This window comes from Glycine max, chromosome 4 (genome assembly GCF_000004515.6).
Source record: "Glycine max cultivar Williams 82 chromosome 4, Glycine_max_v4.0, whole genome shotgun sequence".
NCBI classification, from domain to species: Eukaryota; Viridiplantae; Streptophyta; class Magnoliopsida; order Fabales; family Fabaceae; genus Glycine; species Glycine max.
In genome coordinates, this window is record NC_016091.4 from 24,787,614 (window position 1) to 24,812,159 (window position 24,546).

The 24,546-nt window shown below is 33.7% G+C and overlaps 2 protein-coding genes and 1 non-coding gene across 3 annotated transcripts; all 3 read left to right on the top strand.

Moving 5' to 3' along the window:
• Positions 1-3,591: 3,591 nt before the first annotated feature.
• Positions 3,592-6,927, top strand: LOC100803774 (RNA-binding protein 24-A). Its single transcript, XM_006603283.1, has 4 exons — positions 3,592-3,928; positions 6,061-6,233; positions 6,478-6,610; positions 6,743-6,927. Exons 1-4 carry the CDS (start codon positions 3,592-3,594, stop codon positions 6,925-6,927), a joined length of 828 nt encoding a protein of 275 aa, XP_006603346.1.
• A 2,287-nt stretch (positions 6,928-9,214) lies between these two features.
• Positions 9,215-9,365, top strand: LOC113001504 (U4 spliceosomal RNA). Its single transcript, XR_003266899.1, has one exon. It is a non-coding gene; the product is annotated as a U4 spliceosomal RNA (small nuclear RNA).
• Positions 9,366-11,189: 1,824 nt separating this feature from the next.
• On the top strand, positions 11,190-12,949 carry LOC100795460 (polygalacturonase). The gene is made up of 4 exons (XM_003552001.2): positions 11,190-11,358; positions 11,498-11,809; positions 11,903-12,421; positions 12,547-12,949. Exons 1-4 carry the CDS (start codon positions 11,239-11,241, stop codon positions 12,763-12,765), a joined length of 1,170 nt encoding a protein of 389 aa, XP_003552049.1. The 5' UTR covers positions 11,190-11,238; the 3' UTR covers positions 12,766-12,949.
• Positions 12,950-24,546: the final 11,597 nt, after the last annotated feature.

Here is a 24,546-nt window from a genome sequence, read left to right on the forward strand (position 1 = left end):
TGGCAATAGCGCCAAAAACTTGTTCGGGCTTCCAGCAAGTGCACCGGATTGCACAAGTTGTATAAAATGGTAAGAACCGAGTATCAAACACTCGAGGAACTTGTGTTATTTGGTAAGCTATTTCAGCAAATAGGCATCTAGTGTGTAAAAGTAAGTGTGAATATGAACAAGTGTATAAACTATCTGTGCAAAAAGAAAGAAAATCACGCAAGAGAAATGATGTGTAAAAACAAGTAGAGAACACGTTGGTCTTCCTAATAGGTGCCTGATGCTAAAAAGATATTCTCTATCTAACAATGCTCATGTGTTCTTATGATGTCTCCTGAAATACTAAACCTCGATTCCTCATGATAGCTTAGCCTAATCCTGATCAAGCATCGTCCACAGATTCCTCTTGTAAGACTTAACTCAACCAGGACCGCATTAAGACACACATACTCAACTAACTTATTGCACCCTGATTCCTCGTGAAAGCACAACAACTTAGCCCTACACTATCAAGGACTTTAGAGTCAGACCAGTTTCCACTGTTGAATGACCCTAACAAAGCATGCATCTACGTGATCAAGGTAAAGGCATACTGGAATGAAAACCAGATAGCACAAAGAGCACACAAAACATCATTAAATAGATAAACATATATTTACATCAGGTACCTATAGGGAAGATCCAATAGAGGATTTAGCTTTCCATACCAGGAAGCCTTCTTAACAACAAAGAGAAGATCAAGATGAAAGATTGCAAAACTGCAAGTGGTGAGGATGTCTCCTTCACCTCTAGGATCTCACAATCACTCACAAACTCATCTCAAGCTCTCTGTGGAAGCAAAGCTTCATGATGAATCAACAATGATTCAAAGGTGTTTTGATGATAACAATGATGACATCAAAAGATGATGACAAAAGTGATGAGCAAAAAGCTCAAGTGAATCAAAGAACATCCATCTCAAGTGAATCAAAGAACATCCATCTCAAGAGAATCAAGAACAAGTCAAGAGTTCAAAAATCAAGAAGAAAGCCTACAATCAAGAATCAAGAATCAAGATTCAAGATCTCAAGAATCAAGATCAAGATTCAAGACTCAAGATTCAAAAATGAAGAAAAGACTCAATCAAGATAAGTATTAAAAAGATTTTTCAAAACTTTGAATAGCACATGAGTTTTTGACAAAACCTTTACCAAAGAGTTTTTACTCTCTGGTAATCGATTACCATATTGTTGTAATCGATTACCAATAGCAAAATAAGTTTGAAAATGTTTTCAAACTGAATTTACAACGTTCCAAATATTTTCAAAAGGCTGTAATCGATTACAATGTTTTGGTAATCGATTACCAGTGTCCTTGAACGTTGAAATTCAAATTTAAATGTGAAGAGTCACATTGTTTCACTCAAAAAGCTTTGTGTAATCGATTACACATATTTGGTAATCGATTACCAGTGTTTGTTTCTGAAAAATCTAAAGATGTAACTCTTCAGAAAGGTTTTGACTTTTTCAAATGGGTTTTAAGTTTTTCTAAAAGTTATAACTCTTCTGAATGGTCTTCTTGATCAGACATGAAGAGTCTATAAAAGCAAGGCTTTGTTTTGCATTTTGCATCAATCATTTTTCCAATCTTTCTAACAAACTCATACAATCTTTTACAAGCCTTGAATCTCTTGAAATCTCTTTGAACTTCTTCTTCTTCTTTGTACCAAAAGCTTTCTGAAGTTTTCTGGTTTTCCAAACCTTGAAAACTTGTGCTACTCATCCTTTTTATTCTCTTCTCCCTTTGCCAAAAAGAATTTGCCAAGGACTAATCGCCTGAATTCTTTTTGTGTTTCTCTTCTCTCTTTTCCAAAAGAAGGAAGGACTAACCGCCTGAATTCTTTTGTGTCTCCCTTCTCCCTTGTCAAAGAATTCAAAACGACACAGTCTGAGAATTTTTTTGATTCTTCCCATTCCCTAATACAAAAGCGTTTAAAGGTTTAACCGCCTGAGAATTCTTTTGTATCCCCATTCACAAAGTATCGAAGGTGTAACAGCCTGAGATCTTTGTCTTAACACATTGGAGGGTACATCCTTTGTGGTACAAGTAGAGGGTACATCTGCTTGGGTTTGACTGAGAACAAGAGAGGGTACATCTCTTGTGGATCAGTTCTAGTGGAGGGTACATCCACTAGGTTCAATGAGAACAAGGGAGGGTACATCCCTTGTGGATCTTTGCTTGTAAAAAGTTTTTTACAAGGTTGAAAGAAATCTCAAGGACCGCAGGTCGCTTGGGGACTGGAGGTAGGCACGGGTTTGTGCTGAACCAGTATAAAAATCCTTGTGTGTTTGTTTCCTTCTTCCCTACTCTTTTACTTTCTGATGTGCATTTAATTTCCGCTTTTACTTTTTGTTAAGTTTCTCTTCTACTCCTCTTTCTCTTAACAATTTAGTAAAAGCCTTAAAAGAGTAATTTTTAATTGGTAAAGTTCTTGGAATAATTAATTCAACCCCCCCCCCTTCTTAATTATTCTGAGGCCACTCGATCCAACACTCTCAAACCGGCTCCTGCTTCGAGCTCTGGTCTATGCAGATCTTCACACAACAAAATCTCTCAAAACTCTCTGGAAATTGGACCTTTCTCTCCCTAGAAACCCTAGACATGCAAAGCTCTGAATCCCAATCCAAACTTCCTTCACAAAATCTGATTTCAGGCTTAAAAAGGCGGCCTTGTTCATGCTCGTGCGCTTAGCGCACGTATGGACCGCTTAGCACACATTAGTGAGTTTTGGCTTAGCACGCCTTTCTCGCTTAGCAGATGAACTGTAGCGGTGCGCTTAGAGAGATGAAGCGGTGCACTTAGGAAACCTGTACAGCTCATCTTCTTCTGGATTCTTCCTCGCGCTTAGCCCAAGAATGTTGCGCTTAGCGAATGCTTGCTAAGCCAGCATATTGGCTTAGCGAGAAGGTGAAAATAGCCTTTTCCAAAGCTTACCTAATTAACCTGAAATTGAGAGAAAATGATTATTAAACACACAAGATGGAAATACTAAGTATTTATTACCTATACGTAATAGAAAATACTTATAACATTACAAAATAACCATAAATTGGGAGAGTTTGATACAATTTATACAAGTTTTATACACAAAAGTTAGTCGTTTTCACAGACTAACACAAGGCTATTCCTGTTACAGAATTGCAAGTGACTAATGGCTCTGGGGTACTCCTGGGAATTTGTAGTTGCTTTTGGGGATAAACAGTGATTTTCTTGTCTAGAGAAACATTATAACGAAGAAAAAAATGATTGCTTACTAAACAAAGGGAGTATTTATTGACTCAGAATGAAAACAAACTAATTGTCAATATACTTTAACCACGATAATTGAATTTAGGCTGCAGAATTTAGGCTGGATTTCATTCCTATATTTCAAAGAAGTCAGACCTGCCAAGAGCATAGTTTTAGGCTGGATTTGGTATGAATAATTGAGTTGCATATTACATCAGAAGCCAGACTCAAATTATTAGCAGCAACCCTACTATTAAATCCATCTCTACCACAGATACCACCCCTCACATAACACTCTCACAGGACATTGAGTATTCTACGAAATTGTTTGATTACATGGATAACAGGGACCTGGTTTCATGGCATTCGTTGATCTCATCCTATACTCAGATTGGGGATATATGTGAAGTTTTGTTTCTTTTCAAGACAATAAGGTTACAAGGTTTTGAGGCTGACCCGCAGACTTTTGGGTCCGTTTTATCTATGGCTGCACCAAGGGTTGAGTTGAAATTGGGAAGGTGCTTGCATGGGCAGATTTTAAGAGCTGCTTTTTACTTGGATGCACATGTTCAAACATCATTGATTGTAATGTACTTAAAAGGTGGGAAAATTGACATTGCATTTAGAATGTTTGAAATTTGGAGTGAAGCCATCTACTGCTACTATGGCCAGTGTAATCACAACTTGTGCACAACTAGGGTCTTATAATTTGGGGACATCGATCCTTGGTTACATCAATTACCACCTACATCATTCATCATTCTTCAAGTTTTAAGCTCAATAGAGACCAAAATGTTATTCTTTAATAAGGATCAACATACACATAGCTCAACTAGTTCAAATTATAAAACCATATATCTTGATAATATTACCAAAAGTAAGTCATTCATTTCATCTAAGAAGTAAAAAAGCACAAAAGGTTCAGCTTCAGCATCTTGTACCGACAAAACTAGCTAAGACAACAGCAAAAACTTGTATTTGCACTGGACCTGCAGATTTTACTGTTCCCGGTTCGGGCATACATCAACTATGACTCATTGCTGGTTCTGCAGATTTTACTGACTGACTCTAAAGACCCAGCTGCACCCAATGGTAGTTTTCTGCAGATGTTTTTCAGCTAGTGTCCAAGGTTGCTCTCATATAGAGAGATGGGTTTTTCAAATTTATTCTTGACTTGGAACTAAAAAAGAGTGGAGTTACTTGATTAAAAAACTTTTACTACTATGGGTGGGGAATGTAGGAGGGGAATAGGGGAAGAAAAAGGTTTCAAATAAATGTCAACCTTACAGGTTTGGGAAGTTTTTATAAAAAACAGTTTGAGGAAGTTTTTATAAGGAGAAGGTTTCAAATAAATCTTCCCCACACTTCCCCGACAAACACATGTCCTTGCATGGTTGCTGCAGCATGCTGTTTTCAATTAAAATCACTTGGAAAGCTTGAAATACAGATGAAGATTTTGCACGGCAGGAGACCCATAAAAATGTCAAAGATGGCATAATTTCATACACAAATGCAGATGTAGTTGTTAAGCTACAGGGCTAGGATCCTGCTTATGCAAAAAATGTAGCACAAGCATGTTTAAGTGCCCTAAAACAGTTAATCCAGTCAGACAAGAAACTTCCAGGTAATTGTTTAGTGGGTTCAATGCTCTCAGGTTGATTCAATCCATTCATTAGTCATTTCTTTTCAGTCATAAAAAAATTTAGAGTAGAAGGTCACTTCAACACTTCTGAAGAAGTTAAAAACAACATATAGGAAAAGGTAGGGTGCAGAGGAACCTGAAGTCAGATACTGGATCCACCACCAATTGTAGTCTTCACCACACAGCTGAAAGTAGGGAAACTTGTAGTGCTTTCAATTGAACCAATAAAGTGATGTTTCTGCTTAAACCCCTATATAAAAATAACCAATTGAATATTTAAGCTATAAATTTCTATGTTATTTGAAATCTATTTGTTTTGGTTTAACTTATCCTCAACTTTTTAAAATGGCATAAAAATTATCCCAAATGACAGACTAAGCTGAAGTGGGAACCAAGAAAGTGCTTCACTAACCAACTTTATTCAGAGAAACTGAAAGACAAAAGGTAAGATGCAGAACCTCAATGTTCAACACAAAAGAAAACAAATTTGTTTTTGTTGAATTTAACAGATATTTATAGCTTTGGATAAGTAAACCATTAAGATTCACATGCCAATATCAAAATGAAATAAACATGCAGAGCATTTAATTAAGTTCACACTTGCAGGATCTTATGTCTAGGCCAAATTACCTTGTAACCTTCACTGTTGGCTATGATCAGGAAAATAATATTGATGCAATTGTGAAAAAGGTCTTAATCAGTTCATTCCTCTCTGTGTTTGCATTTGCTTGTTCACATACTCTGAATTGAGGAGAATTTTTTTCTAACTCGGGATTTATTTGTAAACCATTTTCACTCTTATTATTTCCTCCTAATTACAATTTGAAAGAGTTTCTAAGAGAAATGAAATTGAGAGAATTTGAGAACAGAAAGTGGAGTTTTGTTTTAATCATTTCTCAACTGAAAAAAGGTTACTAATACCACTGGTTATTTCTCTTCCCTCTAAATTCAGTGGGTATTTCTCATCTTCTCCAGCCCCCATCACCTAGATCTGTCTGTCTATACACTCATTGTTTGACAAAAAAGAAAATAACAATGGGAAGTTTAGTCATTATTGAGAGCTGACTCTATCTAGAGTATAATAATAAGATTAAGATCATCCATCCAACAAGACGGAGGAAGTGTGTTTTTGATTGGATCCACAATATTCAAGATTACTCCAGTTAATTTGGCTGGCCAGTTTGGTGACACAACATTCACTAAGGTGTTTGTTGGAGGCTTGGCCTCGGAGACTCAAAAGGAGACAATGAAGAAGTATTTTGAGCAATTTGGTGAGATCTTGGAGGCTGCTGTCATCACTGACAAAGCCACTGGAAGATCTAAAGGCTATGGATTTGTATGCTTAATTATCTTCTTTTATTCTCTATCCCTTATCTCTCTATATCACTATATATATAGCATCATAAATTATATTCTTGAATTATTATTATATAACAGTAGCTAGCTACCTAGATCTCAGGTCAAAATGAAGTATATTACATGTTTTTTTTTCACTAGCCTCTCAGTGGCTTTGCCAAATTCATATTCCTTCTTGTGCTAACTATATATGAATTCATGTTTATTAATGATTACCATTTCAGGTTACTTTTCATGAACCAGAAGCTGCCATGAGAGCTTGTGTGGATCCTGCTCCTATAATCGACGATGGGAAAGCTAATTGCAACCTTGCTTCTTTGGGTGTCCAGAGATCTAAGCCTTCAACCCCAAAACATGGTCCGTATATCTTTTATTTTAGCTTTGACACTATAATTAATAATCTAGCTAATCTATAACCAACTAGCTGCATTCCAAACCCTAATAGTAGTAACTAATTAACAAACTAACTAACAATCTATAACCAACTAGTTTTCATAAGAACAAATTACGATGGGAACATAAACATGCTTCAAAGAGAAGTGAGCACAAAGAGCACGTACACAGAAGCACAAAGTTACAATGAAGACATGAAGCTTACCTCAAACTCAACACCGACAATGGCAGCGAGACTCAGCTATTCAATGGTAGCGGCAATGGGTCTCAGGTCACCATGAGTTCCCCAATCCTTGCACCAGAAACCAAAAAAGGTCCTTAGGTTAACCAAAGGTTCCAGAAACAAACCTAGCTATTCAATAGAACAACACAGGTAGACGAAATGAAACGTACCTGTCACGGTCTTTAGCGCAATGGAGAATAACAAGCTTTGATGTTAACGGAGAAGAAGAGAGCGCGAGAGAATACACGGAGAAGAAGAGAGCGCGAGCAAAATAGGTTGCGTCAAATATAATTTAAAATGTAATTTCAACATCGGTTTTCAATAAAAAAAAACCGATGTTAACAAATTGATGTTAAATGATCATACGTTAACATCGGTTTTCTACAAAACTGATGTTAACGGATACACATTATTTACAATTATGCCACCGCGTGTATGTTAACATTGATTTTGTCAAAAACCAATGTTAATCTGTCGATGTTAAAACTGCTTTTTGTAGTAGTGGACGGTCGCACGAAGAACACAGAACAAGAAAACGACGTAGGGAATGATCGTGGTTGCAATTCGGTAGCGCCTCGGCTTCGTTTCCTCTTCTTTCTCTCTTCTCTTAATTTTTTCAACTTCTGAACCTTGGAACCCTTTAAAACCCCGATAGGGATTTTGAGAGAAGAGACCCTTTTGCCCTCCTTTCTTGGTATATTTTGTCTTCTTGATTGAAACACCGAATGGTTCTTTGCTTTGCATTGTAACTGGCGTTCAACACCATAAGTCGACTAGCAAGGATCAAAAGATCAATGAACGATAGTCCCCGAACGAAATTAGGATATGACAAAGGAAAACATATCCATGATGTACCTTTAGGACTAGGAAACTCAAGCTATAGCATGAACAAAACTTCTCTAAACAACAACAACAACACCAGCAATGTAACAGCTCCTACCCCTATTAGGCAGTGACTAATTATTCTAACTCAGCAAGTTTCCCAAACTCACTTCATGAAATAAAGCCACTAATTATAGGAATAAGAAAATCACGAGCATATACTAATTTTGGTGTACTAAGATTAGAGACTAGAACTACAACTTTCTCAAGCTTGACAAGAGTTAGGCCTTGTTTAAACTTTCAATTTAGTGATAGGAGAGACAGAAATGTGTTGACCTTGAATTCTATTATTTTTCTGTTGCTTTTGTTCAATTGCTTTCTAACATTAATACTAGTTGTTAGAATTTCTAGTTTGGTATACAAATGTCTACTCTTACTAGTTATGGTTACTTTGGATTGTGTGGTTGACTATAAATTTTTCGATTAAAGTCCTTGTTTGTTAAAATTATGAAATAGTCAGGAAAATGTTCATGGTGTTGAGAAATTTGTCTAACTCTAGAATAAATGCTAAACTTATACTTTCTCACACTATTTTATCAACAAATCTTTTACTATTAGATGGACCTCACATACTGTAAGTCCTACTAAACAATAAATGAAAACAAATAAGAAATGAAAATTTAGTGGACTTCCCTTCTTTTTTCTCTAATAAAGTATATTAATGCGATGTTAGAATTTGTTACTTCAATAATTTATATTTTTATTTAATAAAAAAAATCTAGTTCCAATGTTGGATTCTTTCAATCACTCTGTTTATTTGTGTGTTCACCACTGTATTATTTTTACTAATTTTGTCATTAAAGGGAAAAGCATTATACTTCCTTATTCTGTTTCAAAACTTTAGATGCTTAAGGCTAGTGTACACTCACTAAAAAATATATGCTTAAGACCGATTTCTTTAATGTATTTGTTCATCGAGCTTGTTTATGGATACAATAAAGCTGTCATTTCTATTCTAATTTTTGGTTTCCTAACAGGGTGTAACGTTATAATAAAAGCACCATACTAAATTTAATATTAGTAGCATGCCCACTTTTATTTATTTGAAAACAAAAGTATGATCACCATGTTGATTCTCATTCCAATTCCAACCAACAGTCTTATCCATATAAAACATAATTTCCACCATTCCTCAAAAAAACAAGAAACCTAAAAGGGAAAATGCAGAAGTTTAAGAGGTGGGAAACAAAGACTAAAAAAGAGGGACAAAAAATGGTTCTCAATACAGTGTTAGTCACTGCACTATGCCATGGTAAAAGAAGACATAACTAGATGTTGAATGTGCTTCAAAGACATGTTTATCCCTAACAGGACCAAGATGGGTGCCTTGTAAAGCTCCTCCCTAGGCATTGTTATTAAGCTTTCTTTTGTTCATGGATAATCCTGATGAGGTCAACTTGTGGTGGCTGGTTGGTTAAAGTTCTCAATCTCATAAAGTAGGGAAACATAGTCTCTTACAATGCATCTTTGCACTTGGGGCAATGATGCAGCTAGTGAGGTTCTAACCGAAAAGCGTCTATTGTTGGTTGAAAACTATTTCCAAACCCCCTCTTAGGTCTAGGTTCACCCTAGGCCTTTGAGAATTTCTGGAAGGGCTTCCTCAAGGGCAAAGCCTTACGAGCCTTACCAACTATTTCCAAACCCCCTCTTAATTAAGTTTGCAAGACTTACTCCTATGGTAAGTGAATTTCCTATATATCTATGTCATCCTAAACTATTTATTAGTTTTTAAGAAGGAGATTAGGGTAAAAAAAAGTCTTTCATTTTGGTTACCTCTTTCAATATCAATTGTTGCTTATGGAATTTTGGATTGAGCTCTGGGAATTCCTATTTTAATTTTGGTCTAGCTTGGTATGCATTATATCTAAATGATAGCCTAGCTTGAAACAAGCTGATGATTACCTCTACTTCACTGTGTTATGCTACTTAGTGGAATTATACACCTATAAGAGAGTTTGTAGCTATCACTCAATTGTGTTATGCTACTTAGAGGAATTACACAATGCTTTCTAAGACGGTTATGTCATTAACCGTCTTAGAAAAACCAAACTTTCAAAGGCGGTTGTCTAAGATGATCATCTTCGAAAATGATATTTTTTTGTTAAATTAAATAGCAAATTCTAAGACGATTTTTTGTGGCAAACCATCTTAGAATGTGCAATTTGAAGACGGCTTTTCACCAAAACCGTGTAAGAAACAAATAGTTATTGTCCTTTTTAAAAAAAAATTAAAACATATTCTAGTTAAGACGCTTTTCGCCTAAAACCGTCTTATAAAGAAGTGTGTTTTCATTTTTTTAATTCAAAACCTCTTCTAAGACGGTCCTCTATAATAACCGTCATAGACACTTACGTGTACAATGCCAGTCAACTGACCATCGTTGAATTCACTGACCTACCATGACATGATATTTTAAGACAGTTAAAAACTGTGTTTGAAGACCCCTAAGAATCATCGTCGAATAGCTTTTTTTTAGTAGAGCCTATTTTTTCAAGACTTTGTTGTTATAAGGTAAGTCAATAAGTGTTTTTTATTTGGTCCACAGGAGTGCAGAATTAATTTGACAACTTAATTAGAAGCTCACCGAAAGTTATCACATTAAATGATACAAAATGTCTTTATTAAATTTTCTTAATTAAGACAAATTTACTTTTCTCTTTGATTAATTTTAATTATTTTAAAATTATTAGATGAGGAAATTGCAGTGTTACAATCACATTATCTCAAGTTATCAACAAACATCTCTAGAAACCAAAAAACGGTTCCATATTCTTGGTACACCTTATTTCATATAGAAAATTATTATAATTAAAAAGATGGAAGAATAAAAAACAGTACACGCATTGAAGTTATGATTTATACTTTAAAAATTAAATGAGGTATTTATATTTATAACATAGGAATCCATAAGAGGGGAATTATTTACGTTATATGAAAAATATGTATTTGCAATTTTTTTTAAAAAATGAGTTGTTCTATAAAATTTATAATTTAAATTTAGTATGCTGAAATTTACTATAATTTATCATCGCAAATCCTAAATGATGATCTTTTACCGTTTTAGGTAAAAAGCAAGAGGATAAACTAAAATATATAAATTCTTTTAAATGGTTTCCAATCGAAAAAGATAAATTTTGGATATCTTTTATCCACAATTTATATAATGCTTTCTAAACATGATATTTTTCCAAATCAAATTAAATCACCTATAGTGAAATTAAATAAAAAAAATTATAAATAATTAAAATTTTGGCAAATATAATAATAGGTTATTAACGAGTGATTCAAAATTATTTGTCAAAAGCTGGAAAAAATATCAACCAGACAACTAAAAAAAGGAAAGATATAATTAGATAATAGTTGTTAATAATGTTTATGGTCTTAAAGCCTTGCTACTCTAATATAAATATAACCCAATCATACTCCGGAATCAATTCATTCAAGAGAAGTTCAAAAACAGTGTAACAAAAAGAAAAAGAAAAAAAATATGAAGTTCGCTATAATCACAATATTGTTCTCTTTATTTCTTCTTGACTTTGGTTTTGCACAACAGGGGGATCTTGACATATCAAGATTTGGAGGAAAACCAAATACAAATATAGGCCAGGTATCGACATGTAACATTGAACAAAAAAAATTCATTTCAACATTTGATAAAAAAAAATAGGCGTAGTCTCAAAGGTAGGATCTTTTTAATTATTATCACTTCTTCTTTTTAATTGATTTGTCATTTGCATATTCTAAAGGCTTTCTTAAGTGCCTGGACTCAAGCATGTGCATCACCAACTACTGTCAAAATTGTGATTCCAGCTGGCACATACCAAATGGGTGCAGTTGATGTCAAAGGTCCTTGCAAGGCTCCTATTGAGGTTCAAGTTGATGGAACAATTCAAGCACCTGCAAACCCAACTGACCTTAAGGCGGCTCATCAATGGTTTGTTGTTCAATATGTTAACTCTTTCACCCTGTCGGGTAAAGGTGTTTTTGATGGTCAAGGGGCAACTGCTTGGAAACAAAATGATTGTACAACAAACAAGGACTGCAAGATGCTTTGCATGGTAAATAAGTATTAATATTGAAATTAAAAATATCTTGTGCCTTCTAACACAAATTTAACTCCCTTTTATGCTTTATTTCTCAAATGTCAACAGAATTTTGGTTTTAATTTCCTCAATAATTCAATTGTCCGTGACATTACTTCCAAGGATAGCAAAAACTTTCATGTGAATGTTTTGGGGTGCAACAATTTCACATTTGATGGGTTTAAAGTTAGTGCACCAAAAGATAGCCCCAACACCGACGGGATCCACATTGGAAGATCCACAGATGTGAAGATTCTTAACACAAACATTGCTACCGGAGATGACTGTGTCTCATTGGGTGATGGTTGCAAAAATATAACTGTCCAAAATGTGAATTGTGGACCTGGTCATGGCATTAGTGTTGGAAGCCTTGGGAAGTACGATGCTGAAGAGCCCGTTGCAGGTCTTCTAGTTAAGAATTGCACTTTGAATGGAACAGATAATGGTGTGAGAATTAAGACTTGGCCTAACACGCCAGGAGCAATTACAATTACTGATATGCATTTTGAAGATCTTACCATGAATAATGTTATGAACCCTATCATCATAGACCAAGAGTATTGTCCTTGGAACCAATGCTCCAAACAGGTATTTAATTCGTTATCCATTAATGTATAGGATGATGACATTATTTTAGTGACTAAATAGTTCATACACTAAATTGATTTAAAAGACTGATTTTTATTCCATTTATTGTTCTTATGATGGCATAGAATCCGTCAAAAATCAAGATAAGCAAGGTTTCCTTCAAGAACATTAAGGGCACTTCAGGAACTAAAGAAGGGGTGGTTCTTGTTTGTAGTAGTGGTGTACCATGTGAGGCTGTAGAGATGGCTGATATTGATCTGACATTCAACGGAAGTGCAGCAACAGCTAAATGTGCTAATGTCAAGCCCACAATAACAGGAAAAGCTCCTACTTGTGCAGCCTAGAATGAGCAACAATAATGGCCTTTTTCCTTATCAATTTTCTTTTACTATTTTTCCTATGTAGAGAAGCAAGCCATCCCCATTAAAAGAGGAGGTGTCTAGTAATTGTATTCTCCTGTGAATAAATACTTCAACGTGACTATGGTAAAATAATTATCATATATATAATGTTTCTTCAATAGCAAAAGAAGTCTTCTTTATTCATCTTATTAATTAGCTTGTAATATGTCCTAAATTCATACCCAAGTTTAAAATTTAGAAAATTTAGAAAGTGTCGAGGAATCATATACAAGTGTAGAACATGCAAACACAATGACTTCGTTTATTATTTATTAATACACTACAATAATAGCTGTTAATATACACTAAAAGACTCAATGGACCTTTTCCATTGGTGAATTGATTCAACTAATACATTAAAATGGTTACAAAACTAAACTTATTCAAAGTTACCTCAAATTAGATCAAACAAGTGTAAAATGTTTTTTAAAATCTATCATTGTCTAACCTATGAAGAAGATGAGATTAATAATTCTTTCTTGAGGTAAGAATTTTCTTAGTGGTCAAAATATTGTTGAATATGATGATATTAGAATGTCAAATTTATAAATTAGAAATTTTACTCAAGACTATTTGATGTAATACGAAGCTTTAGCTTAGTAGAATTTACTATTTAAGAACTTGAAATTTAGGTGAGAAATTTATAAGAATATTTTCATCTACTTAACTGTATTTTGTTGATATGGGTAGTAGATTAGACGAGTGCTAAAAATATGGAGGTTTCAGGTGTAATACCCTATAGGATATAACCTCTTTCCTTCTTATATTACTAAATTATCAAAACTTAGTATAAAATAATATCAGAGTTTAATATGCAAAAATATAGAGTTTAAAGATACATTACATAAATAAATCCTTCATCTTGTGCATATCGCTTCGACATCATTTTCGATCACATACAACCCCATCATAGAAGGTTTCCCTTTCCTCGGTCTCACTAAAAAATAAATGATGAACACAAACATCACAAACACACGTGCATTCAAGAAAACCTCCCATAACGAACCCATTTCGATTCTTCTAATTTGAAAATGCATCACCTTTTGGTCTCAAAGAGGTTTTGATAGCATTTCTTACTGCTATTAAGATGTCAGCATGTAAAGCGTCTTTATTTTAAAAGAAGCATAGAAAACTATGTTGTAAGACAATTATAATATGACTTCTATACAAATGTAATTTTTTTATTAAAAAAAAATCACATCCTAAATTTGTTGGATCAAGTGGCTTCAAAATAATTAAGAAGGGGGGGTTGAATTAATTATTAATAAACCTTTACTAATTAAAAAATCTACCCTTCTTAGGATTTTACTATAATGTTAAGAAAGTAAAGAATAGAAATATAAACTTAACCAAAATTAAAAGCGATAATTAAAGTGCATAGCGGAAATTAAAGAGTGTAGGGAAAAAGAAGACAAACACAAGAGTTTAAACTAGTTTGGCAACAACCCGTGCCTACATCCAGTCCCCAAGCGACCTGCGGTCCTTGAGATTTCTTTTCAACCTTGTAAAAGCCTTTACAAGCAAAGATCCACAAGGGATGTACCCTCCCTTGTTCTCTTTGAGCAACCTAGTGGATGTACCCTCCACTAGAACTGATCCATAAGAGATGTACCCTTTCTTGTTCTCAGTTACAACAACCCAAGTAGATGTACCCTCTACTTGTACCACAAAGGATGTACCCTCCAATGTGTTAAGAAAAAGTTCTCAGGCGGTTAGTCCTTTGAAATCTTTTGTTTTAGGGAAAGGGAAGAATCAAAAGAATTCTCAGGCTGTGTCGTTTTGAATTCTTTGACAAGGGAGAAGGGAGACACAAAAGAATTTAGGCGGTTAGTCCTTGGCGAATTCTTTTTGGCAAAGGGAGAAGGGAATAAAAACATGAATAGCACACTTTTGTTTTCAAGGTTTGGAAAACCAGAAAACTTTAGAAAACTTTTTGCAAAGGAAGAAGAAGAAGAAGTTCAAAGAGATTCAAAGGTTGTAAAAGAGTATGTGGAAAAGTTGTTTGTAAAGGTTGTAAGTTGTCTTTAAATTCAAATCAAGGTATTTCTTTTATAGATTCTTCAAGTCTGATCAAGAAAACCATTGGAAGAGTTATAACAATTAGAAAAACCTGAAAACCATTGGAAGAGTTACATCTTTTGATTTTTCTTCAAAACTTGTCACTGGTAATCGATTACCAAATCCTTGTAATCGATTACACAAAGCATTTTTGTGAAAGGATGTGACTCTTCAAAATTGAATTTGAATTTCAACGTTCAAACACACTGGTAATCGATTACCAATATCTTGTAATCGATTACACCATTTTGAAATTAATTGGAATGTTGTAAATTCAGTTGAAAGCTTTTGAAAACAAACTTTGCCACTGGTAATCGATTACAGGAATCTAGTAATCGATTACCAGAGAGTAAAAAACTCTGGTAACTTAGAAAATTTTGTGAAAACTTCTTTTGAAAAACAAAACTGTGCTATGTTTGTTTTTTGAAAAATCTTTTCAATACTTCCCTTGTGAAGTCTTCTTGATTTCTTCTCTTGAAACTTGAACTCATCTTTTCTTGAATCTTGAAATCAAACTTCTCTTAATTCTTGAGTTGTTGACTCAATCTTGAAATCATTAACTTCTCTTGATTCTTGAATTGTTGACTCATTCTTGAAATCATTCTTTTGGGCTTTTTGTCATCATCTCTTGTTATCATCAAAACATCTTGAATCAACTTGATTCATCATCATGAAGCTTGCTTCTACAAAATTATTTTATGATTATTAAGTTATTATTTATATTTTTAATTATATATGAAATACTTTCAATATTATTAATATTAATAATTAAATATTAGTAATAATGGATTGTTAATATCAAAATGGCGAATGAATTAATTTTGGTCACTAAAATTGTACGTTCTGAAAGCCTTCTTGAGATGGAAATCTATTTCGGTGGCTACTTTGAAATTTATTTTGGGTAAAATAGCAACTAAAATTGATTTGATTGCTAAGAAAAAGAATTGTGTTGTTAACTAGTGAACGAGAAAAAATTAGTGTTATTCCTGACATCATTGACACTATTAGGGACTAAAATGCAGTCGATCACTGAGTTATTGAAAATTAGGGCTCAAAATCAATCGTTAGAATTTCCATAAAACAAATTTAAATATTTAAATCTGTAGAAGCAAGCTTCATGATGATGAGTCAAGTATGAGTCAAGTAGTTTTGATGATGACAAAAAGCCCAAAAGAACCCAAAAGAATGATTTCAAGAATGAGTCAACAAGTTCAAGATCAAGATTGATTTCAAGATTCAAGAAAAGACATCAAGAAGAATCAAGATTCAAGAGAAGAAATCAAGAAGCAACAAGTCAAGACTTCACAAGGGAAGTATTGAAAAGGATTTTTCAAAAACCAAACATAGCACAATTTTGTTTTACAAAAAAGTTTTCTAAGTTACCAGAGTATTTACTCTCTGGTAATCAATTACCAATTTCCTGTAATCGATTACCAGTGTTAAAATTTGATTTCAAAAAGCTTTTAACTGAATTTGCAATGTTCCAAATGATTTTTAAATGGTGTAATCAATTACAATATATTGGTAATCGATTACCAGTGTATCTGAACGTTGAAATTCAAATTCAATTGTGAAGAGTCATATCTTTTCATTAAAAGCATTGTGTAATCGATTACATGGTTATGGTAATCGATTACCAATGACAAGTTTTGAATAAAAGATCAAGAGATGTAACTCTTCCAATGGTTTTCTCAAGATTTTCTCAAGGTTATAACTCTTCCAATGGTTTTCTTGACCAGACAAGAAGAGTCTATAAAAGCAAGACCTTGACTTGCATTCAAATGACTTTTGAACTTCTTTAAACAACTTTTGAGAAATCTTGAAACCTTTCCTACTCATCTTTCTTCTTCTTCTTCCTTTCCCAAAAAGCTTTCTAAGTTTTCTGTTTTCCAAACCTTGTTCTTCTGCAAGTGAAAATTCGGCAGAAAATAAAAGTGTGTTATATCTTTTCATTCTATTCTCTCTTTGCTAAAAAGAATTCAACAAGGACTAATCGCCTAAATTCTTTTTGTGTCTCTCTTCTCCCTTTTCCAAAAGAACGAAGGACTAACCGCCTGAATTCTTTTGTGTCTCCCTTCTCCCTTTTAGAGAATTCAAAAGGACACAGTCTGAGAATTCTTTTGATTCTTCCCTTTCCCTTAAACAAAAGATTTCAAAGGACTAACCGCCCGAGATATCTTTTGTTTCCCCTTATAAAGATTCAAAGGACTAACCGCCTAAGAATTCTTTGTCTTAACACATTGGAGGGTACATCCTTTGTGGTACAAGTAGAGGGTACATCTACTTGGGTTGTTGTAACTGAGAACAAGAGATGGTACATCTCTTGTGAATCAGTTCAAGTGGAGGGTACATCCACTTGATTGTTCAAAGAGAACAAAGGAGGGTACATCCCTTGTGGATCTTTGCTTGTAAAGGATTTTACAAGGTCAAAAGAAATCTCAAGAACCGGTGGTTGCTTGGGGACTGGATGTAGGCACGGGTTGTTGCCGAACCAGTATAAAATTCTTGTGTTTCTCTTCTTCTTCCCCACACTTTTTAATTTTTGTTGTGCACTTTACTTTTACGCTTTACTTTTGTTTAAGTTACATAACTTAGTAGTAAAGCCTAATTGAATCTAGTAACATTAAGAAGTTTAAGTTTTAATTAGTCAAGGTACATTAATAATTAATTCAATCCCCCTTCTTAATTATTCCGAGGCCACTTGATCCAACAAAATCACATTGTGACCGTGTTAGCGACAAGAAGTATTGTCACATAAAAATTTGGTTGTAAAAGTGGTTGTTGTTTTGTGGAAATGACAAATATTTTTGTCAAGGTTAGATCGCCTCAGTGTGCGACCAATAATTTTCAATCGCTTATCAATGATTTGCTGGTAGTGAAGCTCGCAAGTGGTTAGCGAAATTGTCTTCATCCATTTATCCTCTTTGTTGCTCCTCATTTTGGTTACCGATGCCAACATCATTTCGGGCCACTCCAATTTGATTTACATCAACTACAAAGATTTCACTTATGTGTTTGTTAGTGGTATTTTCTTTGTATAGAAGCAAATGACTTTGATGTTTTGATGATGATCATGATGATTTGATGCAAATGATGCAAATGCGCTTTTCAAGTTTAAATTCAAGATAATGACTCAAGAATACAAGACACAACATCAAGATGATCACTAGTATTTTAGGAAGGGAATTCCTAATTGATATAGCAAAAGGTTTGGCCAAGTAATTTAAGTTAAAAAGTGTTTTTCAAGAGATTTACTCTCTGGTAATCGATTACCTGAGGATGTAATCGATTACCAGTGGCCAAAAATGTTTACAACAGCTATTAAAAATTTGAATTCAAATTTTAGACTGTGTAATCGATTACACAATATTGGTAATCAATTACCAGCAGTTAATAAACGTTTTTAATTCAAATTTTAAAACCTGTAATCGATTACACAAATCCTGTAATCGATTACCAGAGGAGATTTTCAGAAAAATATTTCTAAGAGTCACATCTTCTCAAATGGTTTTTACATGACCACCAAAGGTCTATATATATATGTGACTTGAAACACGAATTTGCTAAGAGTTTTTCAGAACAACAAGTGTTATTCTCTCAAAGAGCAAAAACATTTTATCCTCTTGAGAATTCCTTGGCCAATACACTTGCAATTCAATAAGGAATCATTTGAGTGCTCAGATTGTAAAATCTATCTCTTTCAAGAGAGATTCATTCTTCTCTTCTTTCTAAATTCTCTAAGGGATTAAGAGACCGAGGGTCTCTTGTTGTAAAAGAATTCTGAACACAAAGGAAGGATTGTCCTTGTGTGCTCAAAACTTGTAAAAGGATTTTACAAGATAGTGGAACTCTCAAGCGGGTTGCTTGGGGACTGGACCTAGGCACAAGGGTGTGGCCGAACCAGTATAAATCCGAGTTTGCACTTTCTCTTCCCTTAAACTCTTTTATTTATTATTGTTTTATATTTATATTCAGATTGTTCTATTTGAATCATTATTTAAGAGTTCATTTTTAAGGAAATTTGTAACTTGCATAGAAAGTGAAATAGAATTTTAATTGGGGAAATAGTTTGCAATATCTTAATTCAACCCCCCTTTCTTAAGATATCTGAGGCCACTTGTCTAACAAGTGGGATCAGAGCTTCATTCTTGTATAAAGTTTTGAAGCTTCAAGAAAAATGGCCTCAGCAAACTTCTTATTTCCAAAAGGAAATTCAATCAATAAACCTCCAATCTTTAATGGAGAGGGTTACCACTACTGGAAACCTGGATGCAAATTTTTATTGAGGCAATAGACTTAAATATTTGGGAAGCCATAGAAATAGGGCCTTATATACCCACCACAGTAGAAAGAACCACAATAGATGGGAGCACAACAAGTGAAAGCATAACAATAGAGAAACCTAGAGATAGATGGTCTGAAGAGGATAGAAGGCGAGTACAATACAATTTAAAAGCCAAAAACATAATTACATCTGCCCTGGGAATGGATGAATATTTCAGGGTTTCAAATTGTAAGAGTGCTAAGGAAATGTGGGACACTCTACAATTAACACATGAAGGTACAACAGATGTTAAAAGATCTAGGATAAACACATTAACTCATGAATATGAACTATTTAGGATGAATGCAAATGAAAGCATGCAAGACATGCAAAAGAGGTTCACACATATAGTAAATCATCTTGCAACCTTAGGAAAAGAGTTTCAAAATGAAGATCTCATAAACAAAGTATTAAGATGTTTAAGCAGAGAATGGCAACTTAAAGTAATAACCATTACTGAATCAAGAGATTTATCTAACATGACTCTTGCTACTCTATTTGGAAAGTTATAGGAACACGAAATGGAATTGTTGAGACTAAATCAACATGAAGAAAATGACAAGAAAAAGAAGGGAATTGCTCTTAAAGCCTCATCTTCAATCCAAGAAGAAAGTGATAAGGAAATTGATCTAGATGAAGATGATGATCTTAGCCTTTTTGTCAAAAGATTCAACAAGTTTCTTAAAGTAAGAGGAAATCAAAGGCGACCCAATTTTAAATCTAAACGAAGGACATAAACTTAATCTTCTACTCCAAAATGCTTTGAATGCAATCAACCAGGACATCTGAGGGTTGATTGTCCTATCTTCAAGAAAAAGATGGAGAAGTCTGAAAAGAAAAATTTTAGTGAAAAGAAATTGAAGAAAGCATACATCACATGGGATGACAATGATATGGAATCTTCTGAAGATTCAGAAAATGAAGAGATAAACCTCTGTCTAATGGCTAAAAGTTATGAAAGTGATGAAGAGGTAACATCTTCAAATAACTTATCCATTTCTTTTGATGAATTACAAGATGCATTTGCTGATTTGCATAAATAGTCAATTAAACTTGCAAAGTTAGTTTCATCTTCTAAGAAAACAATTTCAGATTTAGAAAATGAAATTTCAAAATTAAATAAAGAATTAGATCATCTTAGAACTGAAGTCTCAATTTCTAAATCAAATGAAAAAGTTCATATCTCTACTATTTCTGACAAGAAAATATCTAATTCTTGTAGTTGTTGTGAAAAATATGAAAAAGAAATTAAAGAGTTGAAAAACTCACTTGCAAAATTTTCTTATAGTAAAAATAATTTAGATGTCATATTAGGAAAACAAAGATGTGCCTCTAATAAGGCTGGAATAGGATATAAACCTGAAAACAACAAAAATTTCATAAAAACCTCTTTACTTCCACACAAAAATATAATTCTAGTTCTATCACTTGTTTTTACTGTGGAAGAAAAGGGCATGGCATATCTACTTGCTACTTTAAGAAAAACTACGACAACATTAAAATGATATGGGTCCCAAAAGGATCTTCAGTCTACACTAACACACAAGGACCCAATAAAGTTTGGGTACCTAAGTCAAAAACTTGATTATGTAGGTGTCTTTGAGGAAGGAGTGGTACATAGATAGCGGATGTTCAAAACATATGACTGGAGATGCATCTAAGTTTACACATATCTCTCCCAAGAAAAGCGGGCATGTAACATATGGTGACAACAACAAAGGTAGAATCCTTGGAGTTGGTAAAATAGGTACAAATTCTTCAAACTCCATTGAAAATGTTCTACTTGTTGAAGGTCTTAAGCACAGCCTGCTTAGTGTTAGTCAATTATGTGACAAAGGCTATCTAATATCATTTGATTCTAAAAAATGTGTTATAGAACATAAGCATGACATTAATATAAAGCATGTAGGACATAGAGTCAACAATGTATACATGATAGACTTAAGCCTAAAACTAGATAACAATCATTGTTTTCTTAGCAAAGATGATGATCCATGGTTATGGCATAAAAGAATTGCTCACATAAACATGGATCACTTAAACAAATTAATTTCAAAAGATTTAGTAGTTGGTTTGCCTAAATTGAAATTTGAAAAAGATAAACTATGTGATGCATGTCAAAAGGGTAAACAAACTAGAGTCTCATTCAAACCTAAAAATATTGTTTCAACCACTCAACCCTTACAATTATTGCATATGGATTTATTTGGTCCATCTAGAACCATGAGTTTTGGAGGAAATTACTATGCTATTGTCATAGTTGATGATTTCTCTAGATATACTTGGACATTATTCATTACTCATAAAAGTGATGCATTCCAAGCATTTAGAAAACTTGCTAAAGTTATACAAAACAAGAAAAATCTTAAGATTGCATCCATTAGAAGTGATCATGGGGGTGAATTTGAAAACAAAGATTTTGAATTATTTTGTGAAGAACATGGTATTGAGCATAATTTTTCTGCACCTAGAACCCCTCAACAAAATGGAGTTGTTGAGAGGAAAAATAGGTCATTGGAAGAAATTGCTAGAACTTTATTAAATGATACTTGTCTTCCAAAATATTTTTGGGCTGAAGCCGTCAATACTGCATGTTACATCATGAATAGGGCCTTAATAAGACCCATTTTAAAGAAAACCCCATATGAGTTATATAATGGTAGAAAACCCAACATTTCACATCTGCATGTTTTTGGTTGCAAATGTTTTGTGCTTAATAATGGTAAAGATAATATAGGAAAATTTGATGCAAAATCTGATGAAGGAATCTTTCTTGGATATTCATTGCAAAGTAAAGCATATAGAATATATAACAAAAGAACTATGAGTATTGAGGAATCCATTCATGTTACTTTTGATGAATCTAATGCTATCTTGTCAAGAAAGAATATGCTAGATTATATTGCAGAATCTTTAGAACAAATTCATATTCATGGACAAGATTCTAAAGGAAAAGGGAAAGGAAACAATGAAGATCCTCCAGAAGAAGCCAAATCAAATAATGAACTTCCAAAAGAATGGAAAGCCTCAAAAGATCATCCCCTCGACAGCATTATTGGTGATATCTCAAAAGGGGTAACAACTAGACATTCTCTTAAAGAATTATGCAATAATATGGCTTTTGTATCTATGATTAAACCTAAAAATATAAAAGAATCCATAATAGATGATAATTGGATAATTGCTATGCAAGAAGAACTGAATCAATTTGAAAGAAACAATGTGTGGGAACTTGTCGAGAAACCTAAAAACTATCCCATTATAGGAACAAAATGGGTATTTAGAAATAAGTTAGATGAACATGGAATAATCATTAGAAATAAGGCTAGATTAGTTGCAAAAGGTTATAATCAAGAAGAAGGTATAGATTATGAAGAAACATATGCTCCAGTTGCTAGATTAGAAGCCATTAGAATGCTCTTAGCATATGCATCCATAATGAATTTTAAGCTTTATCAAATGGATGTTAAAAGTGCTTTTCTAAATGGCTTAATTCAAGAAGAAGTATATGTTGAACAACCACCAGGTCTTGAAATATTGGATAAGCCAAATCATGTCTATAAATTGAAAAAGGTTTTATATGGCTTGGAACAAGCCCCCAGGGCTTGGTACGAGCATCTAAGTAAGTTCCTTTTAGAAAAGGACTACTCTAGAGGAAAAGTGGATACTACTCTTTTTATAAAGAGAAAATCACATGATATTTTATTAGTTCAAGTTTATGTTGATGATATTATTTTTGGATCCACTAATGAATTATTGTGCAAGGAATTCTCCCATGACATGCAAAGTGAGTTTGAAATGTCAATTATGAGAGAACTTAATTTCTTTCTTGGATTGCAAATTAAACAAACCAAGGATGGTATCTTTGTCAATCAATCCTAATATTACAAAGAGTTAATCCACAAATTCGACATGGAAAATGCTAAGCACATGGCTACACCAATGAGCACTGCTTGCTATCTAAATAAAGATGAAATCGGTCAGTCAATAGATGTTAAGCAATATCGAGGTATGATCGGATCACTTCTTTATTTATCTGCTAGCAGACCTGATATAATGTTTAGTGTGTGTATGTGTGCTAGATTTCAATAATATCCTAAACAATCACATCTTAGTGTTGTTAAAAGAATCATAAGATATTTAGTAGGCACTATGAACATAGGTTTATGGTATCCTAGAAATTCCACATGCACCTTAATTGGATATTCTGATTCAGACTTTGCCGGTTCTAAAACAGATAGAAAGAGCACAAGTGGAACTTGTCAGTTCATTGGTTCTGCTCTAGTTTCTTGGCATAGTAAGAAATAAAATAGTGTTGCTTTATCCACTGCAGAAGCGGAATATATTTCTGCCGGCAGTTGTTGTGCACAAAAGGAATCCTTCTTGACCATATAGAGTTTTAATTGGGGAAATAGTTTGCAATATCTTAATTCAACCCCCCTTCTTAAGATATCTGAGTCCACTTGTCTAACACTTTGGTCTCACCGAGGGTGACCTCTTTGTTGTTTTTGCTCAGTAAAATCCTTTTTGCTTCCATTTCAATTGATCAAATCATTTTTTTATATTATTTATTGGGTTGTGTATTTTTAGGTTTATCAGTGATACAAACCAAGGATCCAAAGTGGTTCTTCTTCTATCCATAGGACCAAAAGTATCCAAACAGACATCGATTGAATAAGATACGAATAATGGGTATTGGAAGGCAACTATGAATCAACTATGGGATGAGTTAGATTGGAATGAAGAAGACTTATATGTTCTACAGTGGTGGTGTACCCAAAAGGAACATGACCATTCGGGTTATGAATGAGTATGACCTTACTTTGAAGGAGCTTGGTGGTACCAATCCTAGGCAGGTTTATAGGGATACTATATGTTGATAATTAAAAAAAAACATAGTGATACTCTGCTACAATTTACAATTAGTTAAGGAATTATATAAAGTGGTGATGATTTCTTTATTAGTGTTAGTGATTTTAACTTGGGGTTGAAGGGCTCTATTGTAGGTTTTGAATTCTACAAAGGATTCTTGTCATGATGTTTCTCGTTAAAGGATATTTCTCTTTAACTTAGGTAAGTTTGTCCATTTTTAATTTTTCACTTTCTCTAATTTCTAATTTGTTTTTTGCAGTTTTTTATGGATCACGAAAGATGAAAGGTTGAGTGAATTTCATCAGCCTAGTGTATGGAAATCTATAATTTATTTCTTTTATTTTACAAGGGGAGAGGTTGTTTAAAATTCAACATTAAGATTGTCAAAACTAGTCGCAACAACTCCCATGATACAATATTTCTCAGTTTGTGGGAGAGGAACATGGAAGGTTTGGAATAAACTCTTGTCT